Source organism: Nymphalis io, chromosome 15 (genome assembly GCF_905147045.1).
Source record: "Nymphalis io chromosome 15, ilAglIoxx1.1, whole genome shotgun sequence".
NCBI classification, from domain to species: domain Eukaryota; kingdom Metazoa; phylum Arthropoda; class Insecta; order Lepidoptera; family Nymphalidae; genus Nymphalis; species Nymphalis io.
In genome coordinates this window covers 7,537,276-7,565,097 of record NC_065902.1, presented here as the reverse complement: position 1 = coordinate 7,565,097, position 27,822 = coordinate 7,537,276, and the positions used below count along the sequence as shown (strand labels likewise).

Below are 27,822 nucleotides of genomic sequence, written 5' to 3'. Positions count from 1 at the left end.
ATATTACTGTCAAGCCAACTGAGATTTTTTACAATTTTATAAGTTCTAAAGTTTCATACACCAACTGTCACGCCATCTATAGAATTGAGAGCAAACTATTTATGTAAGTTAATTATATTCAGCTAACCTGTAACAGTTGTAGTAATGTTTTAACAGATGGCGCTTTTGAACAATTTGTTATGAAATAATTTTGATATTCTAACAATTAATAATTATTTAGTTATTTACATTTTACAGTTATATTATTTTTTATAACAAACATATTTGTTTATAAAAATGTATAAAAATACGTATGAATATATACAATGAATAAAGGTAAGGTTTTAATAAAAATATTAGTTTAACATTTTGTTAATATAAAATTCCCCCTAATTGTTCCTGTTCATAAGTTTTTGTGAAATTATTCAACATAATAATACTAAAATAACTTGAGAAAACAAAGCATTTGCGTGTATATTAAGTGTGGCTAGCGTAGGGACTAGATTCGTGCGCTTGCGACCACGACGTTTCCGAGCGCGCTACACGCTTAATGTAATCGTCACTTCGATGTAACCAAGTGCGGTCGTGTCTCTATAGGGCTCATTGTAGTTCGCACGAAAGCCCTTTAATAGTGCCTATTCAAATGTAGTCCCCTTGCCGTGACCTACGTCAAAGGCTACTTGAAATTCGAGAGGAAAATCGATGCAAGCGTAAGTTTATTTTTTTTAATTTCCCATTAGTCATATACTCATAGTGGACATATTGCACAACTCAATACAAAGATTTTCACGGAAATAGGCCAATTAGTGTACTAAAGTCGTACGATTACTACCGTTTTGAGTATTCTTTCGAGTCTTACAACATTCTCGTTCATTACTCACCTACACTTTCTCTACGGCATCCATTATATTCACGGATGTTAATATCCGTGAATATAATGTACTCTTAATAGAGTTTCTAAGCGAGTCTTTTCCTGGTCCTTTACAATATATGTAAAATTATCAAATTTGAGCATTATCTCTTACTTTATAGCCAAGTATTTAAAGGATTCCTTAATGACTTTAAACATTGGTCATTTTTCACTTAGGTACTGTCTAGACGTGAGGCACTTGACCCCAATCGGATTGAGAACCGAATTTCTGAACAATGTACTATGAAAGAACACGTGGTTATATATTTAGAACGCATTGCGAAACAAATTTAACTACCTATACAATATACATACACTTATTAAAAATGCTCTCTTAATAAAAAAAAAACTTTATGCTTATATACCGGGACAAACTTGTTCCAAATATTATTCGCGTATTTCAAGCAATTTTTATCTTTGTAGTCTACCTTGAAATGTTGGAATTTTCTCAAGTGATGTAGTTTTAGTAATACCTGTAATTCTCATGTACGTAATAATTGCACTAACAAATAACTTGCCATGGCTTAATCATTATCAATGGGTTTTGTTAATGTTATCTGCGGTAAAACTGTGTGCGTAAGATAAGACTTCATAGCTACATAAAGTTATGGAAATGTGTTCTTATTGTATTTTTCCATAGTTCTATAGCAGATATTGAATATCTTAAATTTATACTACTGGACAAAATTGTTTCATTATGTTTTATTTATGGAATAGATATATACAAATAATATACATGCATGCGAATAAAAAAAAAGTATCAATATATAATATACCAAAATTGATAATGATAATTCCCAATAATAGTAGGTAGGGAAGACCGAATTTGTAACATTACTCCTATCCTTGATAACATTTTCAATCATTGGCACTAGCCTGCGACGTCATTTTTAGGTGTATTATGAATACTAAAATTCAATGCCAAGGCAAAATATATTACATGCTAAGTTACGAAATAATGAAAAGTTTCACTTTATTGTTAGTGTCAGGTAAAAACACATTCCACGGCTCTAGCCAAGCTCTAGCAAGCTTAAGCAAACGGTAAAAAATAGAACGACTTTTCAATGTAGTTAAATTGCCTCCGAAATAATACAACCCTTCCTTGAATATAAGGAATTACACTTTGAACTCAATTTAATCATTAATTAATTATATAGAGTTAAAAAAACAAGTTCTCGTATATACTAGATATCGATATTTCAATTTTTCAAATTCCGGAAATTACTTATCTGTCTGAGTATGTTATCAACCTATAGAACACCGCTATCATAAAATTCTACAATCTTTCCTTGAATCACAGCCTATTCATAATGAATACAAAATTCTTTACAATTCCGTCGACATTAGATGCAATTATGTACCTACAAGGAAACACAGCTGGATGTAGTTAATATTTAAAGTACACGTTCGAATTTAATTATCATCACATAAATAACCTTGTTCTCTTTACTAATCCTTATTTTCTTTACAAATAGTAAAGGTAACGAAAACGGTAACGTAGACATTGTATTATATATATAACAATTGTTAATTAGTTCTCTTTTGTACTATTTATTTGAATCATTTTAAAGGAATTAGTTAGAAACTTTGCTTATGATTGATTTATGTCCTTGTCGGTATTCTTTTCTCAGATATGTATAGAGATAAGGTTTTAAAAAGGGTATTAACCCATTTTTGCACATTCTGCTTGAACACTCTTTCAACAGCACGTCTGCTAGCAAGTATTTCGTCTAGCAATTTTAATTTTTGTGTAATGTTTATTTTGTGGTTGTGAAATAAAAGATTCAATAAATAGGTATGTAATAGTTATATAGATTACTGGTGGTAGGGCTTTGTGCTAGCTCGTCTGGGTAGTTACCACCCACTCATCAGATATTCTACCGCAAAACAGCAGTACTTGGTATTGTTGTGTTCCGGTTTGAAGGGTGAGTGAGCCAGTGCAAATACAGGCACAAGGGACGGAATATTTACTATTACTACTAAAATTTTAATATACATAGTACTACTAATTATCCAATTATTCTGGTGAAATTATTTGGCGTAAACAATAATACTACGATAGGTACGCTTTATATAGAAATAAATTATATCAATATTTAAAAATAAAAAAATCTATTGTTTGCTTTTACAATAAAACACTTCACAATTAGTTATGCTTTATTTTCTGCTTATAAAAAGGTTTCTGAAATTAGTTGTCCATTACAGAAGAAATCTGCGGCATTAAAGGGTAATTACTTAAAATTATAATTTTTAAATCTATTCATAAATATTATTATATTTAAAACTATATTATCTCTATAAAACTGAAAGTTTTTTTAATTTTGATAAGTAACTTACTAAGTAAGTTTTGGTAATTATTTGCCACGAACTATACGATTTCTCCGAATTACATTTTGCAAATAAAACGAAATATAAGCAAATATAAATAGGTTTACCTTTTTAAATAATTTGAAAGGTATTATTTTTTATTGATATAATAAGTGATAAATAAGTGTTTTTTTCAATAATTATTGTTGATCTATATTTATAATACTTTATTCTACTAGCAACTACTTGAATGATTCAAATGAACATAAATACAATATGACATGCCTGTATTGTTTTAAAACAATTATTATTCACTGGTGTGTTGAGTGACGCATTAACAATTACGTGAGAGCCGAAGGCAGTTGTTTTCTGAATTAAAAAATTCTTCGCTCAATGGTTTTGCTACAAGTTTTGTCACCAGTAATACGTAGGATGAAGAAGAAACGAAAGGTTGGTTTCCGAAATCATAGAACTAAGGCCAACTGACAACTGATAAGTCGCACATCATTTCTAAAATTCCTTTTCATTTCCGGGATTCAAATCATTCTAAAAATAAACTTGTTAAAGTTTTATGTAATTTTTTTAATAATTTGATGTCAGTAAATATTATTATACAATAATTCTCTGCCCGCATACGATTAGCGCCAATTCGAGTGAAACACTGTGCACTCTTTGTTTTTTCCGTTCTTATAATATTTTTCATAGTATATGTAAACTGTATATTCTAAGCTTGAGTGAATTAATATTTTATTCAAAAAAGTTCTTGCAAGTACTTTTAAAGCATCATTGATGCGACTTGCAATAATATTGATTTAACATGAAGTTATAATAAAATTAATAATGTTAGGTTTCATTAAAATACGAAAATACTACTTACATATAATAATTAAAAAAAATATACTATGTGGGTAATTTACATATATTCTTTAAATATTATTTTACGTACAAACTGTTATATTTTATTCTGTTTATAAAATAAACTTGGAACTGATTGCAGAGCTTAAAGTGAAACTAGGATTTGCAAGGCCAATACATTGCAGAATACTTATGGCATTGTTATCGTTTCGGTAGATGCACGTGAAAACCGTAATAAAATATATAACCTTATAATAATTATTGTAAGTAGTATTTTTATTGTAATGATTGAAAATTCCTATTAGAATGTGAAAGACCCATTTTTCAATCTTAACCCGTAGTATTAAAACCAAAAAAAAAAGTATTAAAATATTAAAAATGGCCCCCGAGAAACCTTTGACAATATTTAATGGAAAAATCGTTAATATATTCAGTATTTATGTAGAAACATTACAATTACTTATTCTTCGTCAAAAATCTGTTGTCAATTACTAAAATTCCTGTTTGCCTCATAAGTTGAGCAAACTTGTTTTTGGTTAGGGACTAAAATAGCCCAACGGGACAGAATGATGAACATGGGACTTGGGGAAGCCGTTGATAAAATTATTATTATACTATTAAGGCTAAGGTACTTATAATGAAGTTGTCCAAGCGTCCTTGTTGACGTTTGCATAAATTAAAGTATTAGTTTTTAATTATACCTCGAGAATATTTTGAATTCACTAAAAATATATTGTGATTACTTTGAAAACAAATAAAATAATGCTCTCATTCATATGATTCGATTTTAGAAAACTATCGATTTTCTTGCTGAAAAAACGAATAAAAACATTTAAAATAGTATTTTAATTTGAGTCAGCATAGTTAAAAACCGTCTTCGTGCATCAATATAATATAATCGTTTTTTTATATACACTATTTAGTATTTTGAAGTTCTAAAATTTCTTCAATGTTATTAAAATGTACACACAGTCTGGTGTATTTTTTTTTTAGTTGCGAGGCTAAATTTTTGTTTTGTTTGCATTACCTGCCGATTTCATAGAATATACGAGAATGTTAAGACCCGATCATTTAAAAGACACGACCACCTTGATGCGTGCCGAATAATCGCCGATCTTATCTCTCAGTCTAAATGTTTGCAGACGATCATATTGTACATTAAATTATAAGGTTACGCATGAGCGCCCAGTTTTAAGTTCAGCATTATATATTTTTTCTGCATGAAGTTTTTACTGAGTCAATGAAAATTTATTTTATAATAATAGATAAAGATTTAACTATTATAATTAAATCTTAAAATTAAATATAGCTGAGGACGGACGATATTAGCAACAATTCTATGTTTGTTCATATAAGCGCATTTACAACAAAATCAAATCTTTTACTCACTGTGCTTATTTTTAGTTGATTTCAAATTAGAAGTAGGTTTAAAATTATAATTTGGTTTGTTTGCATATAATATTTAACTAATATTGAAGTTTATTATTTATATTAGATAAAAGTAATTTACATATATACTATTACATTTCAATTTGAAGAATAATTCCATCTCTATTAGAATAAGTGTAGGAACATAGTGTATTTGTTACATGTATATAGTACACGATAACATCTTTGGTTGTAAAATGTATGTAATGTTTTTATTTTATTAACTGTATTGTAATTTTCGATGTTAATAAAAATTCAATTCAACCCATGACGATGGAAAGTTAGAGTGAATCCCTATTTATTCGTTTCATAAGCTAATTTTTATCATTAATGACATTTCCTCTTCTAAATAATAAGCAATAATTGAAATAAATGAGGAAAATAATGTTCTACGAACTTATATAACATTGTACCTAAGACTTACTTTAATTAATTATTGATTTAAACATGTTGAAGATAAGTAACAGCCTATAACAGTCCACACTGCACGCCTAATAACCCTTTACCCTATGAGGAGAAGGTTTGAAGCTTATCCCACCAAACTGTTCGAATGCGGGTTGGTGGATTCACATGTGGCAGAATTGCAGTGAAATTGCAGACTTCCTCGCGATATTTTCCTTAATCGCTGAGACCGAGATTGATCATAAACACAAATTAAGCACATGAAAATTCAATGGCTCTTGCCTTTCATCGTGCATTCTAACCACTGGGTATTTAATTAAAAAAAATATACTCCATATATATATATATATATATATATACCTCATTTATGATTATGCGGTTTCTATGTTGTTCATATTGTATTTCTTTTTACAGATCAGTAGTGATTTAAGTCAGTTATCGACCTTCCGCCACCGTCATCAGCAGTTTCATTCCGATGGGTTGAGAACGCCTACATTTTGTGTTTGTGGGCTCACCACTGACGCTGTAAGTATTAACAGAATTATTTACAATAGTTGAAACAAACGTAAATAGAGATAAAAAGTTAGGGGAACTTTGTAATAAATAATATCATATGTCTTTAATTAATATTTGATATTACAATTATTGAAAATGAATTTAAAAATTGTCATTCCATATAAATTTCGTTATATAACAATAGTTGATTATGTAGTTGAATCTGCGCTTTGAACCGGTGGTAGCTTTACATTCAATTGAATTCTGTAACATCACGATTCAAAAGTTCATAAAGCCGGTGCAGGTGCTTGCGGAGAGCACCACAAAAACTCACTTATATCCATCGAGTACAAATTTACGTGGCATGATTTTGAAGCATTAAGCCTGGTATCATACGAACAAAGTAATAAAATACCATTAAGAATTGATTAAGAACCTTCTCCAAACTTCTGGTAAACCAAGAGAGAGAGAGAGAGTAGAGAGAGCATATAGTGCCAGCGTCCTGGGTACAATGCTACAGGACAATCTTTTGGTCGAAGAATTAAATGAGATTAAGTAAGAGGCATCAAAACACAAAGTGTTTATTTATTTAATACGAATACCACCTAAGACTTTTTGAATTAAAACGAGGTTAATTTATAAACTTAAAAGTAATTAATTGGTAATTCCAAGCGATTATGTTTTTCTGTTAACAGGAACAAAATTTTTACTACTTTTTCAAGGTTCAAAGTCATCATCCGTTAGTTTTGTGGTTTCTTTTGAAAAAAAAAACTTCTTTATTACACGGCTATGTTGTTACACAGACTATATAAAAACAATCGTAAATTTTATAAAAAATATTTTCTCCGATTAAATATTTATAGATTTGTTAATTTAAATTATAATATATTAATATTATACTTACGTAAAACGTTTGGGATATGTCGGTGAATCCTGGGATCCTACTGATCCTACATAAAGTTGGGAGCAACTTCAATGTTGATCGAATAATTCGTTTGGAATGGACAATATTGGGCATTTTTAGACTTGACACTTGCGTCGCATATAGCGTAACTACGCATCTTATCGTATCGTCAAGACGTTTCTACTACATAATGCATCTTACAAAATTTTATAAAAACAAAAGAAACTGTTACAATTTAATATTACGCATATGCTTATGCCGCATATTCAATCGTCACTCTCTTCGCTCTAATTAATAATAATTAAGAGTGATAGCTAGGTCAATGAACTTCGATGGTGTTCCGTTCACCGTTGGGGGCATTCACTGCATACATGCATTTAAGTGCATTCACCCATGCAACTTTTTAAACCAACGTCTATTTTAAGCGCGAATGATGTCCTTCATACAAATTTAACTTCTTAGTTTAATAACGCTTATATGCTTTGTGTTATGTACATAAGTACACAACATACTTTGATAAATTACAATTATACAGGAAAAAGATATAATTTTAATAATTCATAAAAGTAGCAAAAGATCTTAAAGCATAACTATGAAATTTATAATTATGAATACGAAGAATAAAAATGAAAATTAACATATTTGTTAATCGTATAATAATTTATAAGTAAATCTTCATCTATTGCAAAACTGCACAGGGCAATGTCAGCCTTTGATTGTTAAGAAAACTAGAATCTAATAGGAAAAAGTAGTACTAATTATTTCTGGTCTATATTAATAACTATTTGTAATATATATAAAGTATAAATAATAACCTCATTTGATTTATTGGACAATTTATTGGAATTTATTGGAAAATTATTCCTACAAACCAGATTTAAAGATTTAAAGCAAACTCAATGAAAACAGTGCAGAATTAATACTAGAAAAAAAATAGACCGGACAGACAAACATGAGAATGATATAAGGCTTCTGTTTTATCATCGGATGTACGAAACCATAAAAACGAAAGTAGAATATTTTTTTACTTAGTTTCAATAACACGGTCGCCTGCCATTAACCACTGTTTTTTATTTAAAAATATGCGGCTGAAGGTATGTCGATCCAGTCGGCCGAGATTACAACTCGTTGCGCTTCAAACGCCCGAGCAACCTTATTCGCAAACGGTTCGCGTCGACTTCGGGCATGCAATTAAGATTTTTATACATAAGCGACGGTGTTCTTCGCTTCATATTTATGGCACCAACCTCGTTATATATGTATCTATTCTAATATTATATTATAAATAAGAAAGTAACACTGTCTGGGTGTCTGTTACGCTATCACGGGTAAATCATTGAACAGATGTTGAAGCAATTTACCACGTGGTCCACCCACTTATCACATCTTCAACTAGTTGTAGAACATTTAAGCTGATTTTTTTATAAAAAAACTAACAATAAACTGTTTTTTAATACGTAATGTCGTCATACACTTTTATAAAAAACGGAATTAACACATATATACACGATTTTATGACGATCTACTTTCAGTTAATATCTTGTTATTGTGATGGGCTAGTGATGGGAAACAGAAAATATCTATAAATAGTAGTCAAAAAAATAACGTTTTAAAATACTTGTAACTGTGACGAGTGGTGTGGGTGTATTACGTGTGAAATTCTTTATTGCACTAGACATATAAAACATTGGGTACATAAGCGACGGTCGGTCAATATTCATAATAAGTACCTATTTAATATTACAGGGTTATTTTTGAACCTCCCGCCAAATTTAAATAGGTGGTTCAGACCATGAAAGTGAACAACTTTCCCAAAGAAACACGGGTCGATTTTTTTTTCACTTTTCGTAATTCAAATTAGAATTCAAATTTTTTTTTTACCTTATTTTTCTAAAAAGAGTTATACCAGCTAAAGAGACCCCAACCAAAAGGACCCCCGTTCGTAACAATAACTTAACAATGATCTTTAATAATGATTTTTTCAATATTTGTAACAGTTACTGCCTGTTATTCGTGTCCCATCCGTCCGACCGATGTAACATTGTACAAGCGTCTATTATTTTCAGTGTTCCTATTTAAATTCTACTTTACTTACTTTTTATTGCTTACAAAAAACTTAAAATTTTCGGATAACGCTTGAATCTTTAGGGACTTTTGTGTTATATGTATTTTTTTAATATTTTTTCAATTTTTATAATCATTAAATTAAGAAAATAATATGTTCGTCATTGCAAAGTTATGTCGATCAGAAAAATTTACATCTGTCAAAAAGTTCAAGCTAACTTGTACAGGGTATAGACATTTTGATTCTGAAATTTTGGCACAATTGAAAATTCCAAAAATTAAAATTTAAGCAATGTGTTTTTAAAATCAAAACTTCATTATTTTTTAAAGTAAGTTCATTTATATAAGACACATTTCAAAGATGAGGCATATCGTAAGAATCTCAGATATGAAAAAACAAAAAGAATGTCGGTATGCATCTACCTGCGTCCTTCGTTGAATTCATTTCAGAAACACCGTTAAAATACTCCAGATTTTTCTACAAGCAAATTAACTCGTCTCGTACATTGGTCCATTCAACCCAAAATTCATTGTTAAATGTTTATTGTTATTTTTAATTTATTAAACAGCTTCTTGACACTATATGATTCTTTACATTGTGTTATTTTATCTTCATATATCATTCAGAATATCATATATTTTATGAATATGGTTCGATTAATAATGAGCATATAGGATGACATGTAATTATGCTAACAGTGTAAATGTTTAATTGAATAGTGAATAAATAGTATCAGGGATGGGCAATTTTAAAAGAATAATTATACAAAAGGTAAACGGCAATTGATTTTCAAAACTAATTTCGAAAATATCGAAATAATAATATTTTTAATTACTTTATCATATATTCACCATCGGCAAGTAATATTTATTTTAAATATGTCTAGGGAAAAATGTAAATATTTCTTTCCGATTTTAAAAGACCATTTGGGTAGGTACTTTACAATAAATTAAAACAGCAACAACAAAATAAAATTGTTTGAAGAAGATTCTTAAAAGCAGAAGTCGTCACTTTAAAAGTTATGATTATGTTATTATTAAATTACAGTGTTATTTTAATTGTTATTCATATTAAATAATATTTTCGTCAATTTTGCACTCATATTAAGAATATTCATTTTATCTCGGTAGACGGCGCCAAAGCAATAAGCATACTTATAAAGTACTAAGATCCTATGTGTTACTGAAATAACACGCCGTTTCGCGCCTGCGCACTTCATTGATCCATTGATCCCGACAGTCACTCAATATTATTGACTAGATCGCATGATTTATGTTTTCTTTTGACGTAATAGGTGTTATATATTAGAACAATTTCTCATCACACTGAAACTTTAAAACGAAAATATAGTTTGCTCAAATATTGGCGCGAGTAAATATGTAAACGGTTAACAGTCTTTATCTTAATTCCAAGTTTAATCTATATTTGTGTAATTTTTCTCTTAAATAATTTGTTGCTATCTCCTATGTTGATAAATAGCTTAAAGCGAGAGGTAGTTATATTTTAATTGTTCTGTATTAATAACATAATTGCCTGTTTTGTAACGACTAGGTTAGACACTGTTGTCTAACACAATATTTCGTGTATAGTGTATATACGCCACAGATAATATAAATGTGATTAACATCAAACATAGAATCTCTATTTACAATTAGATTGTAATAGTAAATTAAAAAAAATCCATATACTTGTTCAGGACTTCTATGAAATGTTATTTATTTTCATATATTTATTACACGCGAATGTCAATAATATCTTTGCTCGTTAAACATCATACGCCAGATCTCAGAAATACATCCTACCAAGAGAACATCATCGTAAAATTTATAAAACCAAATGTATGTTCTGGCTCCGGTCAGTATTGATTTACTTGAGATATGTTTACGTATTCGATGGACGTCCTTTGAAATTTCTTTTGATATAAATATATTTTAATATAAAAGTGTTTACATCGTATCGTAGCCGGCGAACTATTGGCAAGTCTTATTTATGTTAACTTTAAACGTAACAAACAAATCTTAATATAAATCGCGTCGGGTCGAAATCCGTCTTTTTTGTACATATATGTAGCAATACTATATGAATTCCTCTCTTTTTGTAATAAATACTTAAATAATGTACAATAATATTCAATATTCATATCTTAATATGAATAGATATTAATTAATTGATACTTTAAAATTAAGCTCAAGAGTCAAAGTTACGAATACATTTTTTCTATGATAAAAGGCAGCCTTGTCCATGGGCGGCGGTAGTCACTTTCCATCAAGTGAGACTCCTGCCCGTTTGCCCCTTTCTTATATAATAATATATAAATATTTGTTCACATGTTTCACGCAAAATATAATGCACAAACTTTTTTGTTTTATGTAACCTCTAGATGTAAACTTGCGGGTAAAATAAATAAAGTTTTTTAAGCCTGCTTGGAATGTTTGAATGATTATTCTAAACCTAAATGTTGTAAATACAAAAATCATAATCATTTAAAGATTATTATAATGCAATATGAATTATAAAGTTTAACAAGTTATTACGCCGTTGTTGCCCGCATACTAAGTGACCGCGCTATGTAGCTATTTATTTTATTTCCTATTATTATTTATGTTTAGGAATTCTTCAAAAGAATGGTTGAAATATTTATAAGACTTTATGTAATGACAAGCCTTTAAATAACAGTTGAACAAAATTAATATTTATACTACTTCATCTTTTTATTTTCAAGACAAAATTACGCACGTTACGATCTAGAGAATACGTAACCTCCCACACAAGAATAATTGCCAAGAATATGAGATGGTTACGTTATGAGATAGTTTAACAAAATTAAGTCGATGTTGCTTGAAGTGAGTTGCACGATATTATCTAATAGGGTAAATGCTATATTATTATAATTTGAAACGCGGCCTTGTTGCCATGGCGCCTAGAGTCGGCAACTATAGGCGACGGATCAGATTACAGACACGTATGTCAAAGTACAAAAGCACCGTACTTGTACTTTGTACATTCGAACTAACTTTCAAGTTATATAGAATATTATGTATATAATTTTGATATATTATTAATAAATTTTGTTTTCAGTATTTTGGTATACGAATAAGTAAACTTAACTACTGAAACTAAAATAAATAATAATCTCTGTGAGTGTTAGTAAGATTTTGTCGGTGATCTTATCTCTTACTGAAATTTGTTTATTTAAATATTTCCTCTTGTATTGTTCCGTGCTAAGCAGTATTTATATGTTAGATTTAAAAAAGTATAAAGTAACAGACTGCGAATGTCCCATTGCTGGGCTAAGGAGGTCTGGGCTTAGGAGAGCCGGTTCCTTTTTTGAGAATAAGGTTTGGAAATTATTCCACCACGCTTATCCAATGCGGGGTGTTAGAATACACGTGGGAGAATTTCAATAAAATTAGACACATGCAGGTATCACGATGTTTTCCTTCACCATCAAGCTCGTGCACCATATAAACACAAAAAGTCAGGCTTATTATTTTTTTCGTGTGTACCTATCGCTACAATAATGTTGCGATTATATATATATAGGCCTCTGCATCTTTGACAGATGATTTAAGCGGCATCGCGAAGGCACTTGCGTTCATGACTGAAAAGACCAATGCGAGAGAGGATCCCCCGGCCGCACTTCCGACAAGTGTATGCGCCCCCAGATGGTCGGGGGTTTGAAGCCCGCTCATAACGCCTAGTGCGTTTTTCTTTTAGTAGTTTAAACCAGTCATTGTCATGCTTTGATTGACCTTCGTAAATAAGGCGTCGCCACTTGGCACGGTCCTCTGCCAGTTCCTCCCATCGATTGCTAGGGATGTTAAACGCAACCATATCACGCTTAGCGCAATCTTTGTAACGGAGCATAGGCCGCCCAACAGACCTCTTTGCATCCACAACCTCTCCCAGTAGTATTTGCCTTGGAAGACGGGTCTGCTCCATTCGATGCACGTGTCCCAGCCACCGTAACCGTTTTTTTTTGAGAATGGCCATGATGCTAGGCAGCTGTGCCTGGCCTAGAACAGACTCGTTTGTCACGCGATCCTGCCATGTGATGCCCAGAATGTTCCGAAGACAGCGCAAGTGAAATGTGTTTAGTCGGCGTTCTTGTTTTGCGTACGTTGTCCACGTTTCTGCTCCATACAAGAGTGTGCTTAGGACACATGATTGGTAAACAAGCATTTTCGTTTTTACCGTAAGGTGTCTGTTATCCCAAGCCCTTGAACAGAGCCTCCCGAACATAGAGGCTGCTTTGCCGATGCGGAAGTCGATCTCTGCATCAAGCGAGAGATTGCTTGACAAATGCGACCCAAGGTAGCAAAATTTGTTAACCACCTGTAAAGGTGCGCCGTTAAGCAAGATGACTGGTTGCTCTAAACATCCTTGCGCTAAAATAACGGTCTTCTTGCAGTTTATGGACATTGAGAAGAGGTCGCACGCTCTGGCAAATTTGTCCATTAGACTCTGGAGTTGAGCTTGGTCATGAGCAACGAAGGCAGCGTCGTCAGCGAAGAGGAGACTATCTACAAATAGGTCCTCCCTGTAGCGTTTGGACTTGAGCATTGAGATGTTGTACAGCCTACCATCGGTTCGCGTGTGTAAGTGGACGCCTTGCTGTTCATCTCCAAAAGCAACCTTCAGAAGCACCGAGAAGAATATTCCGAACAAGGTGGGGGCCAGTGCACAACCTTGACGAACGCCACGGCGTACGTCGAATGGCGTGGATGCGTTGCCATTGTGCAGGACGGTGACTTCCATACCTTCGTGGAACGATTGCACTATCCTTAGGAGTTTTGGGGGGCATCCAATTCTGACAAGAACCGAGTACAACCCCTCTCTGCTCACGGAGTCAAAAGCCTTATTTAGGTCTACAAATGCAATGACTAAGGGGGTATGTTGCTCCCTACACTTTTCTTGTAGCTGTCTGAGTGAAAATATCATGTCGACAGTTGACCGTTGGGACCTAAAACCACATTGTGCCTCAGGGTATACGCGGTCGGCGAGCCTTTGTAGTTTGCCTAAAATGGCCCTGGCAAAGGCTTTACCGACGATGCTAAGAAGAGATATACCGCGGTAACAGTTGCAGTCGCCACGATCGCCTTTGCCTTTATAAAGAGTGACGATGTTAGCATCTCGCATATCCTGAGGGACGTAGTTTTCTTCCCAGCACTTAGCCAGGTGGTTATGAAGGATGGGCAAGAGGCACTCAAGCTTGACGACTTCGGTGACAACATCGTCTTTTCCGGGGCTCTTTCCGCATTTGAGCTTCTTGACGGCCAGATAAAGTTCCTCTACTGTGGGTGCAACGTCTAGCTCGTGCCAAGTTGCCAGATTCGGGACAAGCTCCATTGCTTCTGGCTGAATATCCACTGGGCACGAGTAGAGCCCCTTGTAGTATTCTACCCATCTTGCCATCTGACGGGTGCTGTCTGTTATAACAGAACCGTCGGTTTCCTTGAGAGGTGCCGTCTTTTTTGGAGTAGGTCCAAGAGCTCTTTTGATGCCCGCGTACACCCCGCCAATATCCCCCGCGTTTGCGCATGCTTGGATGCTTTGGCAAAGCTCTGTCCAATACGCATTTACAAAGAAGCGCGTGCTACGCTGGAGTGAGGCTTTTGCCTTCGTGAGATCTTTACGCGTCGCATCGCAAGGGTTAAGGCGAAAACTTAAAGCGGCTTGGCGTTTCGAGTCAATCAAGGGAAGTAAGTGCTCCTCGTTTTCTTGAAACCAGTCGCAAGATTTTGCCTTTTGATAGCCAAAAATCTTGCCTGCAGTGTCAGTGAGAAGAGCCTTGACTTTTTCCCATTCGACTCGCGCTGATGCCGTACTATCCCAAGTTGCAACTTCTTCGCGGACGAGTTCCCCAAATGACTCCACTACTTCCATGTCACGAGTCTTGAAAAGATTTATCTTTTTACGACCGGGTGGCTTGGAAGAATGGACTCTTCTAGGGACAAGTCGGACTTTAGTAGCAACGAGGCTGTGATCGGTGTCACAATCGGCACTGTGAAACGCCCGCGTGTGGAGCGTTTCCCGTAGATCCCTCCTTCTTATAAGAGCAAGGTCTAATTGGTGCCAGTGTTTAGATCGAGGGTGCATCCACGAGACTTTCCGCATCATTTTGCCTTTAAAAAAGGTGTTGGTAACACACAGCTGGTGCCTTGAGCAAAACTCCAACAGTCGTTGTCCGTTGTCGTTAAGCTTCCCTATGCCGTGTGCACCGAGGCATTCAGGCCAGGCTGATGTGCCCTGACCGACGCGGGCATTAAAGTCACCCAAAATATGCAGTCTGTCAGTTGGATTTACCCTGCGCACTGTCTCATCGAGCTGGCCGTAGAATTGATCCTTGGTCTCGGGTTTTGAACTAAGCGTCGGTGCGTAAGCGGAAATTAGCGTGACAAAGCCGCTTTTTGTGTTTAGACGCAAGACCATAATTCGCTCGGAAACGCCTACAGGTGTTTCTATGGCGTTGATGAGATGGTTTCGAACCGCGAAACCTACACCATGCTCTCGTGTTTCCAAGGAACTCTTGCCCTTCCAGTAAAAAGTGTAGTTAGCTTCACGCAAAGACCCTTCGTCTTCAGTTCTGGTCTCTTGTAAGGCTACAATATCAATATTGAGCCTTGTAAGCTCCACGTCGATACTGTAAGTTTTGCGCAGTTCTTGGGCGCAATCGGAGCTTCCGTAGGTGTTCGGGAAGCCTGTCCTCATCGTTCGGACATTCCATGTCGCAAAGCGCATGTAAGCAGCGTTGGTGTGGGTTTTGGGATTTATGTTCCTTTGAGCAGGTGGTTAATGTCACAGCGTCAACGTCTAGCTGTAAGGCTTGTGTTCCGTTCACCCAGGCGGAACAAGTTAACGCTGAGGCGGATCAGTACCTTATTGATCGGGGGCTGCCCGACTTAAAGCAGGCGGTAACTGATCAATGGATCTACGATGGATCCTCCTACTGTCAAGAGTGGCCCCTGGCGTCCGCACTTACGCCTATTCGTGCTGACTTATAACCGGTGACTGCCACTCTCCGTGTTGTTTTCCACCTGCAAGACAGGTGAGCGAAGTGTCCTCTCCGTGGATGCTGCTACGCCTGGGCCTGGCGACTTTATGGCAACACGGGCTTGCCCAGTACCCATGCCACCCTCTCCTCCTCCCCAGCAGGATCCGCAGGAATGACGAGTCAATACGTGTGGTGCTGGTTTGGCCGCAGGTGACTGGCTTGCGCCTAAACGGAGGCACCGCTCCGGGTTTAATATTAGTTTTCCTTCTTCTTTGGCGTGACGCTGGGATAATTTTGGGAAACAACGTATCAAGGAGAGGGGTGAGGATACTGTGATCACGGAAGATACAGGAATGTGACACTAGTAGCTAGAGCAGTCCGGGGTCGCGTACCCGTAGTGATTCCAACCAGCTATCGGACAGATAACTGGTAGATCCACCCTCTGGACAATATATATGTTGCGATTATATGGTATACATTATAGGTAATATTGAAAACAAAGGTACACTACTAGATAATATATAGATTGATAATATATTCCTGCTTCCCCCTTCTATTCCAAGTCTACGCGTGCTGGCTCTCGATGTCACCGCCTAACTGTGATATCAATTCCATCGCGCACAAAGAAATTTGGCAACTCATTTCTTTGTCGCACTGAATTCCTTACCAGCTCAAGTGTCCTCTTACAACCCGGGTTCCTTCAAACGAGGCGTGAAGAGGCATCTTGCGGGCCGGCAAGGCGGGGACGGCTAGTACAGAACCTTCTTCCTGACTGTACTGGCCGTCGTCGCGTTTGGATTCTACTACCACTTACCATCAGGTGGAGTAGAGTCATTTGCCCTCCCGGCGAATAAAAAAAAATATAGGTGGAAAATTAGTAGATTTTTACTGGGTGTTTTTTTACCAACTTTTCCGCATATTGATATTGTAAAAAAAAAACAATTACAGAATTTAACGTTTGCTAAAATCGCTAGATATATTGCTTACAATCTTTTATGAGCTCTTAGTGACACAGCACTTGCTTAACTCTTTCATTTATTACGTCAAACAAGTAAATTACAAAGTCAACAAAATATAATTACACAATTATAATATTGTTTACAAAGATCTTTGTAAAATATTGTAAAATTTTATAACAATATTATTTTCGTATTGATTCTTAAAATTATTTTATAAACATATTATTAGCTTAAGTGGTTGATACATAGCCATATAATATATAGATTATATTATCGTCTTTATAAGTGTAAAAACCGATATAGAAGCGCAAATATTACATTTCTGACCAATACTGCTTGGCAATATTCCAAGGCTTTGTACATCCGCTTGTATGATAAATAAAGACTAAATCTTATATATTAATTTTAAATAAAATTGTTTCATTTTCAGAATAGTAAAAGATTTACCTGATAAGGTCTTATGATAAGGTAATATAATTGATTTCTGAATAACGAGTAAGGCTACGACATTATTAATCAATTTATAATTATTGAGCTTTATTAATTGAATTGTAAATTGGTTTTGGATCGCTTTGATGTCAAAGATATATATATATTTCTAAAAATAGAATAATAATTTCTAAAATTTATAAATAATATAATATTGCACTTAAGATTATTTTTCACTATTAGGTAGCTTAGGAAATGATTGTATAAGGTCTTAATCTAATATCATTTTTTTAGAGATAATAGAAATAGGGTATTTATTATAAGCGATTGTTTAAGCTACACGTGTAAAATCGTAGGTACAGTGTACGATTTCAGCTACGGGCATTGCTTCTAGTGTTAGTTGGGACCAGTCTAGGCTGGCCGCCTTCGTGCCGTTCCGACAGTTATGACACGTTGAGAGTGAAGTGATAATGAAATCAAACATTATTATAAATACTCGATTGAGTAGAATACATTAAAATAATAAATAATACAAAGACAAAAACATATATTAATAATTTAAGCAGGTAGGTATTATTTAACTTTTAAAAAAGTGGTCGAAAAAAATTATTCTATTTTCACTTCTCGTGTTGCAGACGACTGATTTAATTTTATTATAATATTCAAACAACAACAAGCATATTATAAATCCTTGTGATCGAAATCTAAGAATACTGTTTGAACATTCTAGCTAATATATAAATAACATTTAATTCCTGTTTTAGTTACGTTCAATAGATAACATAGAAAGCGCAATCCCAAGACTATCTTTTATTGATACTGTGATAACAAAATATCAACCGACTACTGATGTACAATACAATTGTTAGTTGTATTTGTGAGAACATACGAACAAAACATACGAACTATTCATGTCACCATATTATTTTTATTAGTTTGAAATTAATGAAAAATATTTAATACACGTACAATCATATGTTTAAAACAAGTTGAAACAAACATAACGTAAGTAAATTACCTTCTGGGAATTACAAAAAATATTGTCTTATTTAAACTGCTTTATCGAGTCAACTAGAATGACTTTTTTTAAAATCGAAATTTAAAGATGACTATATAATATTCTATATAACTTAGTTTAAAGCATCCAAAAACTATATGTTAGTAAAAAAATCAAATTATTTAAAAAAGTATATGATATTTTTTTAATGATTGTCGGCGGTTAACTCTTATTACTATGCGATACTAAATGTTGTTCTTGTTGGTAATGAATTATCTTCAATTTATAAAAGAAAATAATGTATAAGTTGAAGAAATAAATAGCATAATCGCAGCAGACAAAACGAAGAACGTTTGCGTACATGATATCAAAATAAAGTTGTACTATTATACGTTAATATTTTACTCTTGTACAATAAAAAGTCTTGTGTCAAGAATAGAATAATACATATATTTTTTTCGTTGTTCCAGGGTTGAAAGTTAATAAATATAATATCGGGTGAGAGAGTTCACCTCATCATTACAGAGGAATCCAATGTCGACTCCGAGCGCATCAGTCGGAGTGATACAGGAACCTTGAACACCGCGAAAAACAACAACTTTGATGGTCGTTCTCCTATTGGAAAACATCATCTACACGCACTGTCACTTCATTATTATTAAATTTCTAAATATCTTCTTCATTTTATAACTTATTTATACTTCATTCTTTATTTAATAGAGCAAAATGACTAAAATTCTAAAAGTCGTAGGCGCGTCTTGGATGCAAACTAAAATAAGCTCTTACATTTTGGGATTCCTTGGAGTCCTCGCCATCTTAGCCCTCTTCGTTGGACAAATAGAAAGGTAAGTTATCTATCCTTAGTAATTAACTTAATCTGTCCTGTGGTATTGTGTTGTTTAGTAAGTTTATCTTCAGTTAAGTTTAAAATTAAGTGAAGTCAAATTTTTTAGGACGTAAAAGTTCAAGTAGTCAAGATCAAACCTGCTAATTTCACATTGCTGGGCATTTATTACGTTTATTTTATTGAAAGTGTTCGCAGTATAATTATAAATATATCCAATAGATTTTGATGTGCTATTAAAATAGATTTAAAACTAAACCGTAGATCATACTTTATCTACGTATTGACGCAAGCTACGCCTCGTATTTCGTGTAGGTAATCCAAATTATTTTTAGCTTTTAAATAAATAAAATACAAAAATATCGAATTCTTAATGATGAAATGAATGATTTTACATTTTATAATGGACTACAATGACGGCTAATTTTGATTTATACTTTTGACTCAAACCAGATTGTTTATACAAACATAACATAAAATTTATGTTAATAAATCACTTGAAATATATTGTAAACTCATCTACCACCGCAAATGATTTTATATTCGGTCTAATTTCGAAAATTACAGAGTATACTTTGTAGCGCTCTTAATATTTAAATGGATTCTTGAGATTTTATGTCCTTCAAATGTATACTGAGGTCGTTGTCTGAATGGATTACCTAATGATAAGTTGTCACAAGAGTATATAATTAAATAAAACCTATTCCTTGCACTGTCAATGAACTGGCAAGCACAAGAAATAAGATGTCAAGCGTATCTCTATGTCGTAGGCTCAAGAGCCTGACTGACAAATTAAAGTATTGTTTTGTGAAGATGATGACTAGGCGGACTCAAGGCAGATTAGTTGCAACAAAATAACTAACGTTGAAACCGAATTGACGCGATATCATTGGTCGAGATCTTGAATAATCTATGATATTCAATATGGATTCGTTTTATAATCTAAGATTTGCTTACCTTTACTCCTTCGAATTGAATAAGATATACATGTGGTCGCTAATACAAGTACACTCTCCTAAGAGGATGGCATGGCATTCGACATGATCGAAAATAATTCAGGCGCGGCATCAACGGCTTTCGGTGATTTCCTAGGCACGGAAATGTAAATATTACCGATTTTTAGACCCCAGGCTACTACAAAAATGATTCTGAGTTTGAAACTAGGATATTGGAATTTGCGGCCTAATATTTTCTATAACCGAGCCACTAGACTAACAAGGCAGCAATAACTGATAAGTAAATGGTGTTGGTGGGACGTGCTAGTAAAGACCTATAAACATTATTGTGATATTGTTTAAATTATAGTTGTGTTGTAATAACAGCAGGACAAAACAATTTATTATTAGTGTAATGAATAGGTTTTCTTATTTATTTTTATATTTTTAGAATTCAGGAAGACGGAAATTATGCAGCAACCGTGTTCTATTCAGAGAAAACCGGATATCGCATTGAGTACTGGGGTCAAAGCAACGATTTAAAGGATATCGCAAGGGGAGTGGCTCGAGCTTACTTCAGAGGAGACATTGAGACTACGGGGTCAGTACAACATTAAAATATCTACTGTATATTACAGTTTTTTGTTTGATGATTTAAGGATTATACGATAATTATGTAGACTTCAATAATTTAAAATGTCCTCTGAGATCAGTTTTTTATACAATTACGTATCGTCCATTATTTAAAAATAGGTAAAAGGTATTTTTTTTCTATCTAAAGTCAAATCTTCGGAAAAGTTTCGATGAACTGAACCAAAAAAATTTTTTTATTTTTTTATTTATCCAATTTGTTTACAATTAAATATAAATAAAAACAATATTATCTCTCCGTTTTTATCATATTTTTTCTATTACTTGTTAAAGATGGTCACTCTTAGAAGTGGAAACAGATAGTTCATATCCTGACGAAATACAAGCTTACGCGGCTGGCATAGTAGAAGGCGCTCTAACTTGGTACCTAATCCACATGCACCTGGAAAACACCATTAGAGCTAAATGTGAAGACCAACCATTAGAAAAACAATGCGATAAACTTAGAGATGCCTTAGATAGATCAGCAAATATATGGAAAACTTACGCCGCAGAACGCAGTTCGTCTGATCCTTTCTGGCACCACGTAAGTTTCTAATCAGTTTCTATATTATTTAGATTTTATTTAACGCTAATATTATGATCAATTCTAGAGGTAAGTTAATTATAATTGAAAAATAAATATTACTTTGAAGAAAAATAAATATTACTTTTATTAATTCGTAATAAATATTCGTATATATATATATATTTTATTTATTTTTTTATTTATTTAGTAAGGACTTTGCGTTGTAATAAAGAACAACAATAATTTGAGTTTGATAATTTTTTTTTATTTTTTTTTATTAATTAATTAAATATCAATAGTACATTTGATATTATTTTCATTTTTATATTGACATAAGAGTTATTTGCAATAAATCTCAACAGTAATGCTTAATTTTGTGCTCCAAAAAATAAATATATCATAATGATGGTTTCTTTAATCGCGTTGTTATGTTTTACTGATTGTGTAGTGTTGTTAATATCACGTAAGTTCATTGTAACGATTCCATGTTTTTATACTAGATCGGTCTGAGATTTAAACATTGTTTTATCAGTAACATTGGAGTGAATCACATCGTAAACTCAAAGAAACAAAGATTTGTTTTTATATTATTTACTTTCATACTTTGTTTGTGTCAAAGTATGTAAACATATAGTATCTTAGGTACCTTCCAAGTTCCATTAACCTAGTAGGTAGTATGTTTTTAATTTATTCTTATAAATATTAATGGTATATGCAATGCGCTTAATTTTACACTTTATTCCTGACTTAGTTTACGCTATATATTTAATCATATTTAGGGATAATGTAATTGTTGTGAGGGAAGGATAGAGGGTGGACACGTACTGAAGATGCATATTTACTTATTTTTTATATTGAATATTTTCCATTTTTTAAGTTATAATTTTTAAATATTCGGACCTTTTTAAATATATTTTACGAAGTCAAGCAAACAAATGGGCCGCCTGATGATAAGGGGCCACCATAGCCCGTAGACTTTAAAAAATTCTATATTCCTCCTGTACATCCAGGTTATATGCATACATAACTTACTGGTGGTAGAGCTTTGTGCAAGCTCGTCTGAGTAGGTACCACCCACTCATCAGATATTCTACCGCAAAACAATAATACTTGGTATTGTTGTGTTCCGGTTTGAAGGGTGAGTGAGCCAGTGTAATTACAGGCACAAGGGACATAATATCTTAGTTCCCAAGGTTGGTGGAGCATGCGTGATGTAAGCGATGGGTAACATTTCTTACAATGCCAATGTCTATGGGCGTTGGTGACCACTTACCATCAGGCGGCCCATATGCTCGTCCGCCTTCCTATTCTATAAAAAAAAACTACCAATATCGTATTCCATTTGTAAGTGCGTAGTTCCATACAATTCAACTACTTATTTTCTTATTTAAAGTTTACATTTTTATCGCATAATTCCCTTAAAATATGAATTTTATGGATATTTTTTTAATAATTCCCTTAAAATATGAATTAATTCCCTTAAAATATTAATACATTAGATAATTAGATTAATATATTAGCTAAATAAAACATAATACATTTCGATCACCGTTAAATAGACACAATACATGTTTGCAGGTATCGTTGTATTACACGCAAATTGGAGGTATATACACGGGATGGAAGCATGGAGTAGAACGCAGTATGAATGAATATGTCACCGATATATCCGATCTATATTGGTTGAACTCCATTGCAGAAGTTAATGAATTACAGCACAAACTCAACATTTCTATTGAAGATCCTGTAATAAGCGCTATGCCTGGATTGTCAAGTGCATTTTTAAGAATTGTCAATGAAACATCAGAAGATGGGGCAGCCATGAAGAAGCTGTTTGTGGCACAGGATGTCGCTGGAAGGTAAGACAAAGTAACAATAGAACAATAGAAGGCATGGTTGCACGCATGTCTGTTCCGATATTTTATGTGTTCGTGTTATGATTGCAATCTGGTTTGCATTGTGTACTTTTGTCGTTTTATTGAAAAACGTGACTTTACAATATTATTGTAAGTGATAAGCTTTCAGGATTAAGTCTGGTGAAAATTTAAAATATAAATTTAAAAAAATGTTTTATAACTATGACTTGTTTCTATGAATAAGCGCTGACGTTTTTTTTTTGGTAGGTAACTGAACATCTTCAAGCAACTATTTTATATTTTTATTTCATACCTTTACACATAAGAGAGTAACTACTAAGTTTCTTATCGGTACTTCTCAGTAGAATATACATTCTAAACCAGGTGATGGCCTTACAATATCTATACTGTAAAATGACGATTCAAACATGTTGGTAAAAGCCTACTTGAATAAAGTATATTTTGATACTAAGTTATATAAGCTAAAAAAGACCTTCAATTTCTGCAACATTGATTAAAATCAAACTATTTAACTAATTTGGCTAGAAGCTAAACGATCATTAGTCGTCTATTACGTAACGGATTACCATGAAGTTTAAAGCAAAATTAATTGTTAATCTGGCTTGGAATCAAACTTTTCTGACTGTACTTTTCAAAAACTGGAGATTAGTTTCATAGCAACGTTAAACTTAAAAGATTTATTTATAATTTTTTTTTTTCAGTTATTCGTCTATGACCAGAATCATGAAGAGATACAAATTGAATTATCACCGTACGTCAAAGGATTCCGTTCTAGCGCCTGGATCATCAGTGGATTTTGCAGGTTACCCGGGTTCCGTAACCAGTCAGGATGAACTATATGTAATTAAGGGTGTGGATCATCGCTTAGCTATAACCGGAACTGCGTTGAAGAATTACAACAGTAAACTTTGGAGAAATGTCAATATTACTGAACAAGTAAGAGATTTTTTATTTAGTTCATTTCATATTATTTTGGTTAACTGAATATTTTATTTTCAAGTCATAATGAAATGTTTATTTAACGTAAACAGTGTTGTTAGTCTTCTCTATCTTGACGTGTACGACGTGTCGTTTTGTATAACGTATGACTACGATAAACTTGATTGTATTGTCTCGACCTTACGTGTATAGTAATATATGTGGAAATTATTGCTTTATGTAATCATTAATTTCTTTTGTTAGTTGAGTAGATAGCTTGTACGGCTGCAGGTCATGAGGTCTCGAGTTCGAATATATGGTTACACCAATAAAAAAATGTATTTTCAAGAACTTTTTGTATTTTTGCAGTGTTTCATTCTCGTGTCTCAGAAAGTTTGTTTATTTATATAAAATAGGTAGGCTGACGGGAATATGGGCCACCTGATGGAAAGTGGTCGCCACCGCCCATAGACATTGGCACTGTAAGAAACATTCACTAAGAGGCTATGTCCCCTGTGGATGTAAATAGATTGGCTCACGCACTGCAAACCGAAACACATTAATATTAAGTATTGTAATATGAGATGAGTGGTCGGTACCTACTCAGGCAGGTTTGTGTGTATGCATAAAAGCCGTTGGTCTGCGCCTGATCTATATTTATCTTAAGTCATGTTGTATTATATTTCCACTAGACTCCCTAATTATGTAAAAGTAAAATAGAAAATGCACCATTGTGTATACATACTTCTCTGCACTTTAATATCGCCCGCGTCGTTAGATAACCTCTTTAGTAAATGGACATTATTATTAATTTATTTGAATGAAATAATTAGTAAATACGCAAATATGTATGCTTTAAATGGATTAAAGATAATTGTGTATTCAAAATTAATAAATAAATGAATAAATATAGCTAGGCTCTGCCTTGTTATTATAATTAAAATCTGGACGGAGTATTTGTACAAACATCTAAGAAAGAGTAATATTTCAGGTTCCAATCGGGCCACGCATAACAGCTGCTAACCACCTCGCTACGAACGTCAGTTCCTGGGGCCGCACCCTTGCTCGCAGTAACTCCGGTACAGGCTGCAAACAGTGGCTTGTGGTCGACTTCAACAAGTTCAACCAGATTATGAACACGAGTGAAGCAATTAATGTACCGAAATCTGAGAAGAAAGAAATGGTTACGGAAAGCAACGTTAATAGGTAAGTGTCTTTATAAGTAAGTGCGTCTATTTAACAACCGCCGCAGCCAAAGTCGGTTTAAACGATATCATCACTTTAGTCGTAATAGTAATGGTTTCCGATTAAAATCGAAATTAATATCGCAATTTGTCGAATTAAAGTATAAGTAAATTATATATTCAAATTTAAGCACCTAACCTTTTAGTTTTTGGCCTCTCTACTGAAAATATTTTTGAAAAATAAAAACACAACTTTATTTGTTTTTTATATTTTTCAGAGATATAAAGCATACAATAGTCCACCGTGCCGGCAGCGGACGAGCTAAGGGTCTACTGTGGTTGATAGAGCAAGTACCTGGCAGGACACACTCCGCTGATCTGTCTGACGCCTTCCTTGAAAAAACGTATTGGGCTACATATGGATTACCGTTCTTTATGGTAAGAATATAAACTAATACTAGTTCTTAGTAAATAACTAGTAATTTATAAAGACAATTAGATAAATATTCGAAAATATTTACGGTTATTTCATAACGGAATATATTGTTTACAGGACATAGCAAACGATACTCACATCCCAAAAATGGAAGAAGCTTACGGGAACATATTTTCTGAATCTGAATCACCAAAGGCGGTTATATTCCAAAAAGGCTTTAAAAACGCGTCAACTTTAGAGAGCATATTAAAATTAATGAGAACTAACAATGTATCTGCAATCAACGACACAAGCGCTATCAACTGTAAAGATAATAAAAACTGTATATTTAATGAAGCAGAGTATTGGTCAGTACTTGGAGTTCGTGGAGACATCGCAAAGCAATATAAAGAGGCATATGGCATTATTGATACAAAAGTCGTAATTGGTAAGTTACAAAAAACAAGATATAATTAAGATTACAATTATTATAATCTCAACATTTGCAACTAGTAAATCGCTTGTACCGCTACAGAAAATATTTTATAAAGTAGGTATTTTATATCGATTACTATAAATGCCTAATCTTTTTCAGTAAGCAACTTTGAATTTATTATATTCGAATATTCATCATATTATACTATGTATTATTAACTATACTATGTATTATTGAAAAGTAAATAATATAAAACTTATTTTTCAGGTGAAGCTAATAAAACGTCATTAGACTTTATTGCAATATCAAGTCCACCATTTACAGAAGTGAAATCCAATACGACCGATGTTCCTATAAATAAAGGCAATGTTGCTTCCATATACACGGATCAATTTGATGATGTGCCAATGATAAATGGTTTAGAAATCCGAGACCTCGTGAAACATCAACAAGAAGAAGCTGAAAGGGAAACCCTTGAAATGCTTAAAAAGAGTGAATTAAAACCATTTCAATGGTCCGAAAGTGATTTTAATGATGAAGCACATGAGGGTCTTCCAGACATTTGGAATTTTGGTCCATTCAGCCCTAATTGGTCCTGGTGAATCTCCCGAGTCTCAAATTATTACCATAATAAATAGAAATATTACGTACTTTAAGCTGACCAAATACGTTTTATAGTCAAAACTTATTATAATAATGTCCGTCCCCATTTCATTTGTGTCCCTACTTAGACGGTAGAATTATTTTATTTTGGGAACATTTAAATTTATTAGAAGCCTATTGCAAGTGACATTAGTTGGATAATTCTTTTATTTCATCATCTTCATTTTCATTGATTTTATATTGATGATAAAATAGTAGATATTTATTTAATTTTTGTTTGTGTTGGTCCTTTAATATTTGAAATCTGTGTTTTTGCCTAAATGGTAGTATTTAAAGTAATCATTGGCGAATATTTATTTTTTAATAAATTGACAGTTATTTATAAATCTATTATTGGTTGGAAATACTTTTATATAAAATATTTCGATATATTTTTTGCAATGTTTACACATTATTTATCAATAAGAATAAAAATGTATAATATGGATATCTAATAAAATGAAGTGACGTAAATTATTAAAAAAACATTTCGATTTTTCCCTCGAAAATAAGATGTTTTTTTTTTAAATAAAAATTGTTTTATTTCATTTTAATTAATTAAAATCGAAAATTCTTATGTATTAATTCTTATATATTAATAAATAAATAAATATAATACTACTTCGGTCGAGTAGTAAGACATCAAAGTTTACCAAACAAACTCACTTTCACATATACAATATTATTT

The 27,822-nt window shown here is 33.0% G+C and overlaps 1 protein-coding gene across 2 annotated transcripts; it reads left to right on the top strand.

Annotated features, from left to right (window-relative positions):
- Positions 1-474: 474 nt before the first annotated feature.
- LOC126773686 (putative phospholipase B-like lamina ancestor) lies at positions 475-27,657 on the top strand. Of its 2 annotated transcripts, XM_050494761.1 has the most exons (11): positions 475-689; positions 6,296-6,406; positions 19,195-19,569; positions 20,955-21,104; positions 21,428-21,680; positions 23,241-23,521; positions 24,241-24,475; positions 25,449-25,663; positions 25,920-26,079; positions 26,195-26,504; positions 26,760-27,657. In XM_050494761.1, exons 3-11 carry the CDS (start codon positions 19,451-19,453, stop codon positions 27,092-27,094), a joined length of 2,058 nt encoding a protein of 685 aa, XP_050350718.1. In that variant the 5' UTR covers positions 475-689; positions 6,296-6,406; positions 19,195-19,450; the 3' UTR covers positions 27,095-27,657. The 2 variants fall into 2 exon arrangements, with proteins under 2 accessions (XP_050350718.1, XP_050350719.1); XM_050494762.1 differs by lacking the exons at positions 475-689; positions 6,296-6,406 and adding an exon at positions 18,717-18,732.
- The last annotated feature ends 165 nt before the right edge of the window (positions 27,658-27,822 follow it).